The sequence below is a fragment of the Daphnia magna genome, linkage group LG7 (genome assembly GCF_020631705.1).
Source record: "Daphnia magna isolate NIES linkage group LG7, ASM2063170v1.1, whole genome shotgun sequence".
Taxonomy (NCBI): Eukaryota; Metazoa; Arthropoda; class Branchiopoda; order Diplostraca; family Daphniidae; genus Daphnia; species Daphnia magna.
This window is the reverse complement of record NC_059188.1, coordinates 11,237,115-11,248,923: the sequence shown is the minus strand read 5'-3', so window position 1 is coordinate 11,248,923 and position 11,809 is coordinate 11,237,115. Positions and strand designations below refer to the sequence as shown.

General features: G+C 42.9%; 3 protein-coding genes across 5 annotated transcripts; 1 reads left to right on the top strand and 2 right to left on the bottom strand.

Annotated features, from left to right (window-relative positions):
- The first annotated feature begins 10 nt into the window (after positions 1-10).
- Positions 11-4,249, top strand: LOC116926298 (LIM domain-binding protein 2). Of its 2 annotated transcripts, none has more exons than XM_032933137.2 (9): positions 11-165; positions 1,574-1,967; positions 2,055-2,644; positions 2,738-2,840; positions 2,907-3,183; positions 3,283-3,379; positions 3,443-3,566; positions 3,630-3,766; positions 3,841-4,249. In XM_032933137.2, the coding sequence occupies exons 1-9, from the start codon at positions 163-165 to the stop codon at positions 4,234-4,236; spliced, it is 2,121 nt and encodes a 706-aa protein (XP_032789028.1). In that variant the 5' UTR covers positions 11-162; the 3' UTR covers positions 4,237-4,249. The 2 variants fall into 2 exon arrangements, with proteins under 2 accessions (XP_032789028.1, XP_032789027.1); XM_032933136.2 differs by having other exon boundaries at positions 2,907-3,189.
- Positions 4,250-4,722: 473 nt separating this feature from the next.
- LOC116926301 (tetratricopeptide repeat protein 30A) lies at positions 4,723-7,788 on the bottom strand. The gene is made up of 12 exons (XM_032933143.2): positions 7,598-7,788; positions 7,462-7,527; positions 7,286-7,401; positions 6,981-7,212; positions 6,613-6,913; positions 6,225-6,556; positions 5,963-6,159; positions 5,692-5,902; positions 5,454-5,629; positions 5,294-5,389; positions 5,107-5,219; positions 4,723-5,042 (listed from the first exon to the last, which is right to left on the bottom strand). Exons 1-12 carry the CDS (start codon positions 7,649-7,651, stop codon positions 4,909-4,911), a joined length of 2,028 nt encoding a protein of 675 aa, XP_032789034.2. The 5' UTR covers positions 7,652-7,788; the 3' UTR covers positions 4,723-4,908.
- Positions 7,789-7,850: 62 nt separating this feature from the next.
- On the bottom strand, positions 7,851-11,047 carry LOC116926322 (alpha-1,6-mannosyl-glycoprotein 2-beta-N-acetylglucosaminyltransferase). Of its 2 annotated transcripts, none has more exons than XM_032933171.2 (8): positions 10,521-11,047; positions 10,124-10,244; positions 9,974-10,057; positions 9,670-9,911; positions 9,460-9,605; positions 9,213-9,388; positions 8,892-9,148; positions 7,851-8,812 (listed from the first exon to the last, which is right to left on the bottom strand). In XM_032933171.2, the coding sequence occupies exons 1-8, from the start codon at positions 10,649-10,651 to the stop codon at positions 8,590-8,592; spliced, it is 1,380 nt and encodes a 459-aa protein (XP_032789062.2). In that variant the 5' UTR covers positions 10,652-11,047; the 3' UTR covers positions 7,851-8,589. The 2 variants fall into 2 exon arrangements, with proteins under 2 accessions (XP_032789062.2, XP_032789063.2); XM_032933172.2 differs by having other exon boundaries at positions 10,124-10,202; positions 10,521-11,044.
- Positions 11,048-11,809: the final 762 nt, after the last annotated feature.

Here is an 11,809-nt window from a genome sequence, read left to right as displayed (position 1 = left end):
CGGCCAATAACAGCATTTCATGGCGTCCTGTTTCCCTGCCTATGATTCCCTCTTCTTCGGCGGTGTGAGATTGTGTCTTGTGAAAAATTTCATGTTCAGCAAAGCCAATTAACGCGGAATTTCTGGTGTAATCGAACAAGTACTTCATCGTCATTCCTGGCTATGGTGAGTAACGTTCAATAGTGTCAGGTTACAACCGGCATTCGATTGTTTGGTTTGTTGACAACACCTTATGCACGGGCGGCCAGAGAGGTTTTGGTGTGTTGTAGTGTGCGACTCGACAACTTCATGTTTTTCCTTACCCTTTGTTTTGCTGCGTTATTACTGGGCGAAAGTTAACTCCTTTTCCATCTACATTTAAACAACGTAGTGTATCTTTTCAAATTTCATTTGAGTCGAGTGTTAAGTTCCTCCGGTGTCCATGTTCTCGTCTGTGTTTCTGTGAGTGGGAAACCTTGTGGCCAACAACGGCGATACCAGTAAAGTCAACACACATCTAGCTTTGTATTTCTCTCTTGTTACAGAAGCTAAGAAGGAAACTAAAACATAGTTGAAGACATTTGGAAAGAAAAAACGCCGTGATTATCTACTCGGTGTAGAGGTAAGGAATATCTATAGTTGATGTTCTAAATGTTCTCTGTAAGGTATTTTTGTTTTACGAAGTACGGGGGTATCGAGTAGATCTCACACTCCCTTGAGGCGATTTCAGATCTTTTTTCCTCTTTTTTTTTTTGTAATTCTCTCTCTCTAGCGCGCTCTCCCCTCTTTTTCTCTATGTCCAAACTGTTCGACTCTACGTCTCATTAAGATCCCTCCAAAGTTTTTCTACCTGTGCGCGTGCCTTTCTTTTTCCATGCATATACCTTTTTATTCCTGCATCCGGCCTCTGCCAGGTTTTTTAAAAACACCTTTTCAGTTTTTAGCTGCAGAAGTCGTCTTCCAAAACACGTATAACAACACGAATGGCAAAATTTTGGACCGGATGTATTAAAAAAAAAAATAAATAAACAGGAAAAAAAAATGTCGGATAAAAAGCCGGAATCGAATTGAGAGTATAATCTTTCTTCCAACGGATGTGGGGGGGACGTGGAAAGAAGAGGGGAGATGCTGGGCCTAGTATTGCGCCGATGGATTTCTTTTATTCCCTTTTTATTACAATTTTTCTTTCCCTATCTCTCTCCTCTCTGCTGTACACCTTGCTCTTCTTACGATCAATACTGCACACATACGTACACGCTAACAGAGGGGAGGAAAAAGAGGGACGGGTGGTGGAGGGAAGGAAGGAGGGGTTGGCAACGAATAGACAGAAACTGTAGAAAGAAGATTAGAAGAGAATAAGAAATAAGAGACTTATTTTGTTAATTTGGATGTTCATCAAATATTGGTAAAAGCCTGTTGTCTTTTTCTTTTCCCCGTCTTTCAGTCTTCTGCCAGCATGAATAATAAGGTAGACTTATAAAATGGGGAGCAAGGAAGCGATGGGTTGTCACAGCAAACCTGGGATATTTGTTACCTTGCCAACCGATGGAACTATAATTCAGTCCTCATTTGAATTTGTCTTTATTGCGCGTAGACTGGATACCAGCAGTCCCAGTGTGGAGAGCCATCAACCACCCTGGAGCCACTTACAGCCTCCCTCCCTACCCCGGACTCGCTGAACCCGCACGGTGGTCCAGGAGGACAGGGGCTGAATAACGCGGGACCCGGTCCGGGCACGCCGCTTTACCCTGGTCCGTCACCTGGACCGGGCCCCGGCCCGAATCCGGGATTCGCCACTCCCACACACGGCGGAGGTGGTGGCGGTCACACGCCACTTCCTGGACAAGGTAGTCACTTCGTCCACGGACCGCCTAGTTACAACTCTTCCCCCGTACCCCCTGGGCCTTCCACCCCAGGACAAGGAGGCGGCAATTCCAATCATTTTCCATCACCGGGACCTGGTTACAATCCACAGGGAGGACCTGGAGGTATGAAAGAACTCTATTTGAAAAAGCTTTTCAAAAATGACCTTAACTATAAAATTTGCCATCATTTGAACATTGTTCGTATTGTAGGACCGGGTCCACATTTTAACGGACCTTCAGGCGCCCCACCTCCGTTTAGCTCGCCCTACCCTAGCCCCGGAAGCGTTGGCCCTGGACAAAGCGGAAATTCGGGACCTCATCCTCCTCAGGGACACCCAGGGTTCCCGGGTGGCTCGCATCCACAGTTTGGACCCGGTCCTAACGGTGGTCCCGGTGGCCACCCGGGTTTTGGCGGGCATCCAGGACACGGGCCAGGCATGCCGAGCGTGATGGCCAGCCCGATGGGCGGGCCCGGAGGAATGGGTGGTCATCCGCCAAATATGGGTGGTGTCGGACCTCCAATGGGTGGGCCTGGGTCAGGACCAGGAGGGCCCAACCCCGGAATGGGTCCGATGGGTGGCCCAGGTTCTATGGGTGGAATGGGAGGTCCCGGACCTATAGGAGGACCTATGGGTGGCCCGCCAGGCCCTATGGGAGGACCCGGGGAAAGAATAGACCAACATCCTGGAGGTCCACCTTTCTTCAACAGAAGGCATCCCGGTCCTTACTTTAATCAGCCAGACTATAGAATCTACGAACTTAACAAACGGTTGCAACAGAGGACTGAAGTAGTTGCAATGGTAATTTTCTTGAGTTATTGCCCTAATATTTTTGGAGTATTTTTCATCATCCTTGTTTTCTTGTTCTACCCTTTTTGTGTGTGTGTGTTACAGGAAAGTGATAACCTTTGGTGGGATGCCTTTGCCACCGAATTCTTCGAAGACGACGCTACGCTTACGTTAACATTTTGTCTAGAAGATGGCCCCAAACGATATAGTAAGTTGGATTGCAAATTTTTTAAATTTCAATGCAACACTCATTCATTTCTTAATCTTTATTTAGCCATCGGCCGGACGTTGATTCCACGCTATTTCCGGACCATCTTTGAGGGTGGCGTAACCGAATTGAACTATCAACTGCGGCATGCGAAAGAATCTTTCCATCAGACAACAATCACTTTAGATTGCGATCAGTGCACTATGATCACTCAACACGGAAAGCCCATGTACACTAAAGTCTGTACCGAGGGTCGATTGATATTAGAATTTACCTTTGATGATTTGATGCGGATCAAGTCATGGCATTTTGCTGTCCGAACACACCGAGAACTCGTACCCAGGCACGAGTAAAAACTATTACCTCTTTGAATGCAGCATCTTTCACGATCCTCATTTACTAATACCGACCCTTTTTTTTTTCTTCTTCAATATAACAACAGATCTGTGTTGGCCAGTCAAGATCCTTCCTTGTTGGACCAAATGAGCAAAAACGTAACGAGGCAAGGAATTACGCCTGCCACCTTAAACTATTTGAGAGTAAGTCGTTTGTTCTTGACTTTTTAGTGACATGGCTTATATTTGATGATTGTTTCCTTGTAGTTGTGTGTCATCCTGGAACCCATGCAGGAGCTTATGTCCAGGCACAAGGCTTATGCTCTCAGTCCACGGGATTGCCTCAAAACCACCCTTTTCCAAAAGTGGCAAAGAATGGTTGCCCCACCCGGTACGAATCACCTGAAATGCCCTAATCTGTTAAGTCATTATAAAATTTAATTGATATTGGCAGAAACTCAGCGGCCACCTAACAAGCGACGTAAGCGAAAAGGGTCGCAGACGGGCGGAGGCGCTGGAATAAATCAAGCCCAGCCAGCAGCACCCAACAAGAAACGATCACCTGGTCCGAATTTCTCTCTAGCGTCTCAGGTATTTTGTTTATCTTTTTTTCTTATGAAGATCTTCGAATCAGTTTGTAAACTGTCATTTCGTTGGAATGAAAGGATGTCATGGTAGTTGGAGAGCCTTCGCTTATGGGTGGTGAGTTTGGCGACGAGGATGAGCGATTAATAACCCGATTAGAAAACACCCAGTATGACCCAGCCGTCTCACTAGACGATCCTTCCGGCGGTGGCGGAGGGGGTCCACCTTCCGCTCCTCCCTCCCAGTTCAACAGTGGGCCGCCTGGTAATTATCACGCTTTGAAATTCGCACCCCCTTTTTTTTTTTTTTGGTTTCCATTGACTGTAGTGACATTTTCTTCTAATCAGCTGAACTTGGCTGCAGGACCTCAGGGACCGAACGATCCCAGTCCGTGGGGCGTGGTTCCAAAGCAGGGCGGCGGAAATAAAGGCGGTGGAGGAGATGCAGGGAAGAAAAGCCCAGCAGTAAGCCAGTGAGAAGACATTTTTTCAAAACACAACATTCAGGTAGTGCTACAAGATTCTTATCTTGAATTTGTTTTTTGTTTTTATGTAGTTGCTATAAATATTTGTTGTTTCTCTGTTCAGGCGAATCTCTCAGATCAGTTCCCTATAGAAAATGAAGCCGAATTATTAACCATCATTCTTAGTCTTCATGCGATTGCCAAAAATGGGGAACTGATCTTTTCTCTTTTTCTCTCTCTCTATCTCTCTACGGTTTTCATCTGAGAAAACGAAACAAATTACCACCATCTTGATCGGCAGCCAAATCCGTGGAATCATTTCTGTATACAAATGTGCAAATGATTTGGTGTTAAAGAAAAACGGCCTCCTGTGTCCATCCCATTAAATACTTGATGTTCTCCTTGCCCTTTGTCCCTTCCTCGCCCCGTGCATCCCGTTCCAATGGGGATTCTTTTATTATTATAATCAGTGTCAATGAAATGTCATAGAGCGTGCAAATGGGTCTGTCGTATGTATTGTGTATTGTGGTGACATCTTTTGAATCTTATCCTCCCTCCCCTCATCACTTCTCTCGTTTCAACCCACTCTTTGTTTCCAGTTCTGTTTTTTTTTTTTTTCCCTCTTTTTTTTTAAATTCAATGAACCGGAAGATAAAGTGACAATACATCTTTACCCATTGTTACCTCAGTTTCGGATGATCTGCAGTAACAGACATTTAATAATCCTTGCTTCGTATGTTACAGTAAATCGGGCGCTGCTAACGTTTAAATTGACAGCTGTTGGATTTTCCAGGATCGTTTGTACTTCTCTTCCGTAAACTAGGTAAGAAGAAAGAAACGCTTTTCAAGTGAAGAAACGATGAAGGAAATCAAGAAATCGTACACTGGCAGCTGTCGAGGAATTGCAGGATGTCGTCCAAAATAGAATCTTTGACGACCACAACTTGTTTTGCCATATTCTCCAGCAGAGACATGAGGCATCGCTTGGCGTAAAACCTATTCGGAAATTCAGGTAAAAAGCAACTTTTTAGAACACATACTTTCCACAGATTATTACACAAATCTCTTACCAGGTATCGGTTCCAAGCTTCTGATGATAGGGTTCAAGACTCTTGATCACGCGAGAGATGCCAAACTCGTAGTTGCCTTTGGAACAATACAGTGTCCTGCGGAAGAGACAATCAGTGAAATGATTTGATACACCGCGTGGAACGTTGGCCTGTTCTATACCCAATAACCAGATTAACTATAGACAAATGAAAGAATTTGGATTGGGGATTTTCAAGACTTTTCTGCTCCTCTTCTTTCTCTAGTTTCCTAAGAAGTTCTTCAGCTTCTTCGTTTTGTGACGTGACAAGATAGCAAACGCATAAATTGGCAAGTACCACGGCACTGACGTCCAAGATCTGTAAGAAAACATATGCGATTCATCAAGGTGATACAACATTTTACCATAGAAATAACATACATTATCGTAATTTTGTTTAACCAGGGGCTCATAGAAACTGGTGGCCTCGCGAAACTTGTTTTCTTGCATGAACAAAGTGTGGGCTACATTCAAACGCCAGACATCGGCATCGCCACAGAGCTCCGCCGACTGTCTGAAAAGTTTTTCAACTTGGACGTAGTTTTCTCTGTCCCAGTAGATTTTCGCTTGATTCATCAGGACGGGCAAATAACTACCGTAAACTTCGCTTAATAATGGAAATATAAGGTAAGTCGAAACCTTTTATACTTACGTCTCCATGGCTTGTTCATGCGCGAGCCCAGCTGCACTGATGGCATGCGAACTCTGCTGTCGCCGAGCTTCTTTCAAGTTCGTACCCGTACGTCGAACCATCTCCCCGTATCGAACACAAAGGGCATCAAACTTGGCAAATGCCTCTTCCGGTGACGTTTGCTGAGTGATGAGCGCCTCGAGAAAATCAAACACGTACTAAAGAGAGAACGTAGTTCGTTAACGTCTAGTGACCTCAGGGCGCAAGAGAAATGATTGTTTACCGGACTGAGGTGTTTGTAGGTCAAATCCGCGTGTTCGGCCATCAAATCGGCGGCCAAGTCGAAATATTCGTATTTGCAGTAAAGGAGAAGCAGATTGGCGAAAGTTTCAGGCGGGCAGACCAATGGTCCGGCACCGGTCAGTCGTGACTCTGGATTTTCAAGTTGCTGTTGCATTTGTGTTACTTGCTGTAGGAGGAGAAACTGAAGTTTGTCGAAACTTTCACTTGGATTAGCATCAGCTGTTAATAGCGCCATGTTGTGTAACGTCACCGGATCTAATTCCGATTCCAATCTAGGGGGCATATCTGTCAACGCTTCTTTGGCTCCTTCAACTGAAGAATGAATTTTTATGAATAATGGATAATCAAACTGAAAACAGATGCCTTACAATTCTTTAATTGATACTCGGTAGCAGCTTTAAGATTGAATGCTTCAACAAGGGCACTTTTATGTAGCGCTAACGTGTTACCAACCGACCGAACCTCCAATCCTTCGGTTGCCATGCCTACACTCAATTCCGGGTGATCTCGAATCCCTCGTTCAATAATGTCAGCGATAGACTTGATGGCGGGTGCGTATTCTTTCATTTTGTAATGGCAGACTGCCACATTGTAGAGCAATTGGGGTTCGAAACCCGATACATGCACGGCACTTTGGAACTTGACCAAGGCTCTTGAATAGTCTTCCTCCTACAAATTTCATTAGATCTCTCAAAAATTTGCATACGAAAAGCGAACGTAGCGACGAAGAATTTACTTTGAAACGGATACATCCCATGTTGACTAGCGTATCAACGTCATTGGTGGAGCTCAAGGCGAAACATGCGTTTACGGTGTTCATAGCTGCTGCCAAATCATCCTCAGCAAAACGAATGGCTGCCTCTAGCTTCAAAACTTTGCCCTTGAGTTTAGGATCCACGATTTGATTGCAAACCTTCAACGAGCTTCCATAAAGGCCGGCTTCATAGAGCGACTGGGCCCAGTAGAGCCTATTACAAGATAGAAGTCGATTAAAACAAACAAATGCGGATACTTAGCTAATCATAGAACGACGTTACGTACTTGTATTCTTCTTGCTCGCTGTAAAGACTGTACAGTTGTTCATAGCAGCTGGCGGCATTGAAGAAATCCTGGATTTGGAAGCAGCAGTATCCTAGTAATGACAGTCCTGCTTTTGACTTGAAGAAAGGAGACGTTAAAAACAGTTAAGCAACTTAAGTTGCACTGCATTTGCGTACTGTTGGGTTGGCATCCACAATTGTGACAAGGGTCGTGATTGCGTCGTGATATCGCTCATCTTTGATCTGTTTGAAAGATACGGAAAACATTTCTAGCATAACAAAAATAGTGATAGAGATATGTATATGAAGTTACCATATTGTAAATCGTTTTTGTAAATTCGCCATCTTTAATGCTATTGAAAGCCATGCCTAAACCCGCTGGAAAATGCCTTTAGATGAAGCAAATCTAGCGGATATGTCTTACCAATGTTTTTGTTTGAAACCGGTTACCATGACAACATCACTAGGTGAACCAGTGAAAACCCTACTGCGTGTTTTTTTGTTAAACAAGTTCCTTCCAACGGAATGGAATACTAAACCAAACGAACAACATGATAGCATCGTCATTTACACCATAAAGAAATCTATTCGTTTCGTAGAGGAAAATACACCGACAGCTAGAAAACACAAATACACCCACACAACTCATTTAAATGGGACGAAAAAAGAAAGGCTATTTTGACAGGGATTTGATTGACTAGTCAAGGATTACATTTCCATTTGCCTACACGCGTACGACGACAAGTATAATTAGAAATAGACTCTGTTTCTATCTAGAATTATCGAGTTGGGTACATCGAAGGCACAGTCGATCGCATTCCATGTAAGGGTCGGTGGAAGAAACGAAATTTTAAACAGGGCAACAAAAAAAAAGAACTAAACAGATCGTACCCAATAGAAAATCAAGAGTAAATCAACTTATGATTTTAAACGCACATAAATGCCTCCAAACACACTTTGTGAACCTGTGTCAGTTAATGCCTGTACCCAAAGACAGTAAGCTCACTAGGGTGTGCGTGTCGAATTAAGACGTTTAACCCCGATTTATGCGATTGGTTCACGTGACAACTTGTAGATTTCGTGCGAATCGAACTTTTGGGGATGCCGACTTGCGTGCCATTTAAAAGTGACTCTCGTCTATTGTATCACAATATTCCCAATATGCTGTGCGACTGGGCAAGTAGAAAGTATCGAAAGTACTTAATGCAAATTTCTTCTACAAAGACGCCTGGTCGATAAGAACTAAAACTAAAATCGATTTAATCTGATTCTTACCCTAGCGAAAGGGTACCTTACAGGTGGCAACTAGTCGATGACGGTGAGGGATAGGCACAACTCTCTATCACGAGGATCCCCCCAACCTCCATTTCCTTTCTTCAGACGAACAGCTTTGGTACCCAACATATTTTTAGTTCTCAAAGTTGTTGGGAAAAGGGTTTCAGCCTTGCGCGCCGACCTCAACGATGTTTCTGCTTTCCGCAACGTCGAAGTGTCAGACGCACAACTTGCTTTCCGGTGATGGACCCCACTGTCAAGAGAATAAAATTGTAATTAGAAAAGCACTAGAAGGCACTAAATGGCAACAAAGTGACGTTGAAGAGACGAACCATTCGCCTATGTGAAAAACGCGAGGAGCCTTTAAAACTAGGGCTCCTAAAATGAATTTTGATTTCCCTTTCTCGTTGGCTGGCTCGCCGAATAGCGACGGTAAACATTTCTGTGCAACGTGAAGTAAGCTCCAATCCCAGTTGTAATCATCCACAGAACAAAACATCTCAGAGCATTTCTGGAAATTCTGCCAAACTGAACGGTTGAATGCCATGCCCATGTTATGCTTGCTGGATGACCAAGGTAACAATTCAACCTAAAGTAAGTCACGGGTAAGGCGGGCCGTAATAGCTTCCTTTCATTCAGTTGATTCAAATTACCATGTTCGATGCTTCACGGTGGTTAAAGTATTTGGGATAAGATCCCAACGACAAAATGTGGGCTTGATTGCAGAAATTGCATTTAGACCCTCCTTTAAGTAATATCTGTTGAAGCCAAAGCACATGCAGAAAATCTTCTGCAACATAGTGATCCTCTTCCATAAAAATGACTGGACCTATAAGGTCAAAATCCAAATTATTTGTGTTAACCATAATCATAAATGATTCGTTTTAAATATTAGTTTACCATCGTAATGACGAAGGGCTCTGATTTTTCCAAATATGAAGTTTACTTTCCACCACCAATGATGCTTTGTTTGGCTGTAGCGCGCTTCACGGTAGTGACCGTACAAATCTGGGGTTTGGGCGTTACTGCATCCAACAGCAACCGCCCTGGTAGTGAAGTATGGTAAATACATTCAAACCGCATTATGAGCAGTACAATATCAATGTTTACCGCTCTTTGTTGATATCTCTTGGACAATCGGAAGGAGAGTCTCCCGGAAACGTAGACGGAAAGAGCTGAGTGGAATAGGGAAAGTGGATTTGCATCACAGCAGCAAAGGGAATGGATTGTATAATATCATTCAATTCTTCACTATAAATGTTGTGTGAAAATATAAGTAGGGCTCTCTCTATCCATGCTGCCTGAGATAGACTTCTAAGTAACTTCCTTAAGTACGATATACGATTGTGCACCTAGATAAAACGCGAATCATTAAAAATATAAACTTTAGCTCGAAATTTGAAGGATGACATACTTGAATTGTAATCACGATTCCTTTAGGCCAAATTTCAGTTTCGTTTACTGGTGGCCATGGAATATGATTTGAATTCCAAATTTTCTGTAGAAACAACAATGCTTTCTTTACTTGAAAGAGAACAAATAATTAAAAATCTATTTCAAATACCTGTTCATTATTTTCAATGGTTATTTTTTCCATCAGTTCTGGAACAGTCAGGTTTGTGGGTTTGGCAAGTTCTATATTACTGAAGTTTGGATGATTTAATAAAACTGAGCTGCTATTAAACCTAAACGATTGGAATAAATACAAGTTCCGACAAAGGCAGAAACCACAACCAAAGAGGCAGGGAAAACATGTAAGGACAAAAGTTCCCAAGCAAATTCAAATCACACCAATAACCTATTTATACCCATATTTATTGAACATGCCTAGATTTGTAAAGTTTGAGGAATTTAATTATTGGACCTTGATTATGAGGGCAGTGATAGGTTTAAAAAATCAGGATACTGTAGCCAAGCATTTCCCAAACAAGAAGGAGGATAAGAAAACTTAGATAGCTTACCTATGTTCAAAGTCAATTTCAGCTCCCCGATAAATGAATACTCCAACATGGAGCCAGAGGAGAGAGACTACTGCCAATGTTAGGCATACTCTCATCAAGAAACTCTTGCGTAGCTTTGTGACAAGAAACATTTTAATCTGGTTTATGGTGAAAGGGAGACTTTCACCGTCTCTCACGCCTCTGAATAAAAAAGTCTCACTATTCAAAACGAGGTAGCGGAATATGCACAAATGGTCAAGAAATGAATAAAAAAATAGATTTGGCGAGATTCGGTAGAGAACTCATTGTAGAATAAACAAATCTCTAGCAACCACGGTACAGAATGAAGATGTCAAATTTCCGGAAGAAAGCCAAGGAGAAAGCTTCCGAGTACACTCAACGACACAAACGCAGGGAGAACCCCGAAGCAGGCCGGAATTTCTCCACTGCTTTCCTACAACTGAGATCACGAAACTGATGAAAGTGGAACCAAAATACCGAATCCCGAACGAAAAAGCAGGCCAATCATGCCGCTGCCGACATAAACAAGGAAGACGAGTTTGTACAGGGCGCCTCTAGCGGTCGCATACGATTATCGAAATCAAATAAAAAACCGTGAATGCAACCTGCTTGTTTGGTTATGTTATGTTTTGCACGTTACAAGGTGACACCAAGTTATCCAGGATTCCAGGTAAATAGTTTAGGAAACTCTGTTAATCTTATCTCATGTAAACGAAGGTACAAAAATATTCTCAAAACTAAAAAGCTTGAGCAACCAGCACTATGGTAGCCATGCTGTCTTCCTGTTCTACACTTGAGATAACAAACAGACTTCATCCGTGACGTCTTCCCGCCAAAAGCTATACCTAAGCTCTTCCACAAAAATTTTCATATTCCTTTCGTTTTTCCTGAAGGTTTAGAGAACTCTTTCATCCTTACTAATGATGATTCTGCTGGTAATGGACCAAGTAGCACAAACAACTCAGGTGAAGCAATAGATTAGTTCTCAAAAATACAAGAGTAATCACATGACTTTCCCTTGTCGATAGCCATCCTAACTTTTGGTATTTGTGGAAAACACCATTCCAAAAAGGATTAATAGCAGCCAATGCCTTGGTCTGCAGTGTTCTCATGTTTGCAAAAGGTTTGATTTTCTGTAACAGTCTATTAGCTGTAACTACTAATTTTAGTGTCCTGCTTGCTCACTCACAGAAATCCCTCCAATTGTCACAAGATTCCTTAACTTGCACAGCAGCAGGTGTGTTAAATTACAGGTGAACTGTAATTTAATTTGGCAATGCCTAGGCTGC

What these genes read in the sequence shown, in the direction of transcription:
- LOC116926298 (XM_032933136.2), top strand. An exon ending in TCCACAGGGAGGACCTGGAG is followed by an intron (nt 1,968 to 2,054) that starts GTATGAAAGAAC and finishes TTCGTATTGTAG; the next exon opens with GACCGGGTCCACATTTTAAC. An exon ending in GAACTCGTACCCAGGCACGA is followed by an intron (nt 3,190 to 3,282) that starts GTAAAAACTATT and finishes ATATAACAACAG; the next exon opens with ATCTGTGTTGGCCAGTCAAG.
- LOC116926301 (XM_032933143.2), bottom strand. Translation starts at nt 7,651, where the DNA reads ATGGCTTTCAATAGCATTAAAGATGGCGAATTTACAAAAACGATTTAC. An exon ending in CAAAAACGATTTACAATATG is followed by an intron (nt 7,528 to 7,597) that starts GTAACTTCATAT and finishes TCTTTCAAACAG; the next exon opens with ATCAAAGATGAGCGATATCA. An exon ending in AAGCTTGGAACCGATACCTG is followed by an intron (nt 5,220 to 5,293) that starts GTAAGAGATTTG and finishes ATTTCCGAATAG; the next exon opens with GTTTTACGCCAAGCGATGCC.
- LOC116926322 (XM_032933171.2), bottom strand. Translation starts at nt 10,651, where the DNA reads ATGTTTCTTGTCACAAAGCTACGCAAGAGTTTCTTGATGAGAGTATGC. An exon ending in AGAGATATCAACAAAGAGCG is followed by an intron (nt 9,606 to 9,669) that starts GTAAACATTGAT and finishes CTTCACTACCAG; the next exon opens with GGCGGTTGCTGTTGGATGCA. An exon ending in AGCCCTTCGTCATTACGATG is followed by an intron (nt 9,389 to 9,459) that starts GTAAACTAATAT and finishes TTGACCTTATAG; the next exon opens with GTCCAGTCATTTTTATGGAA.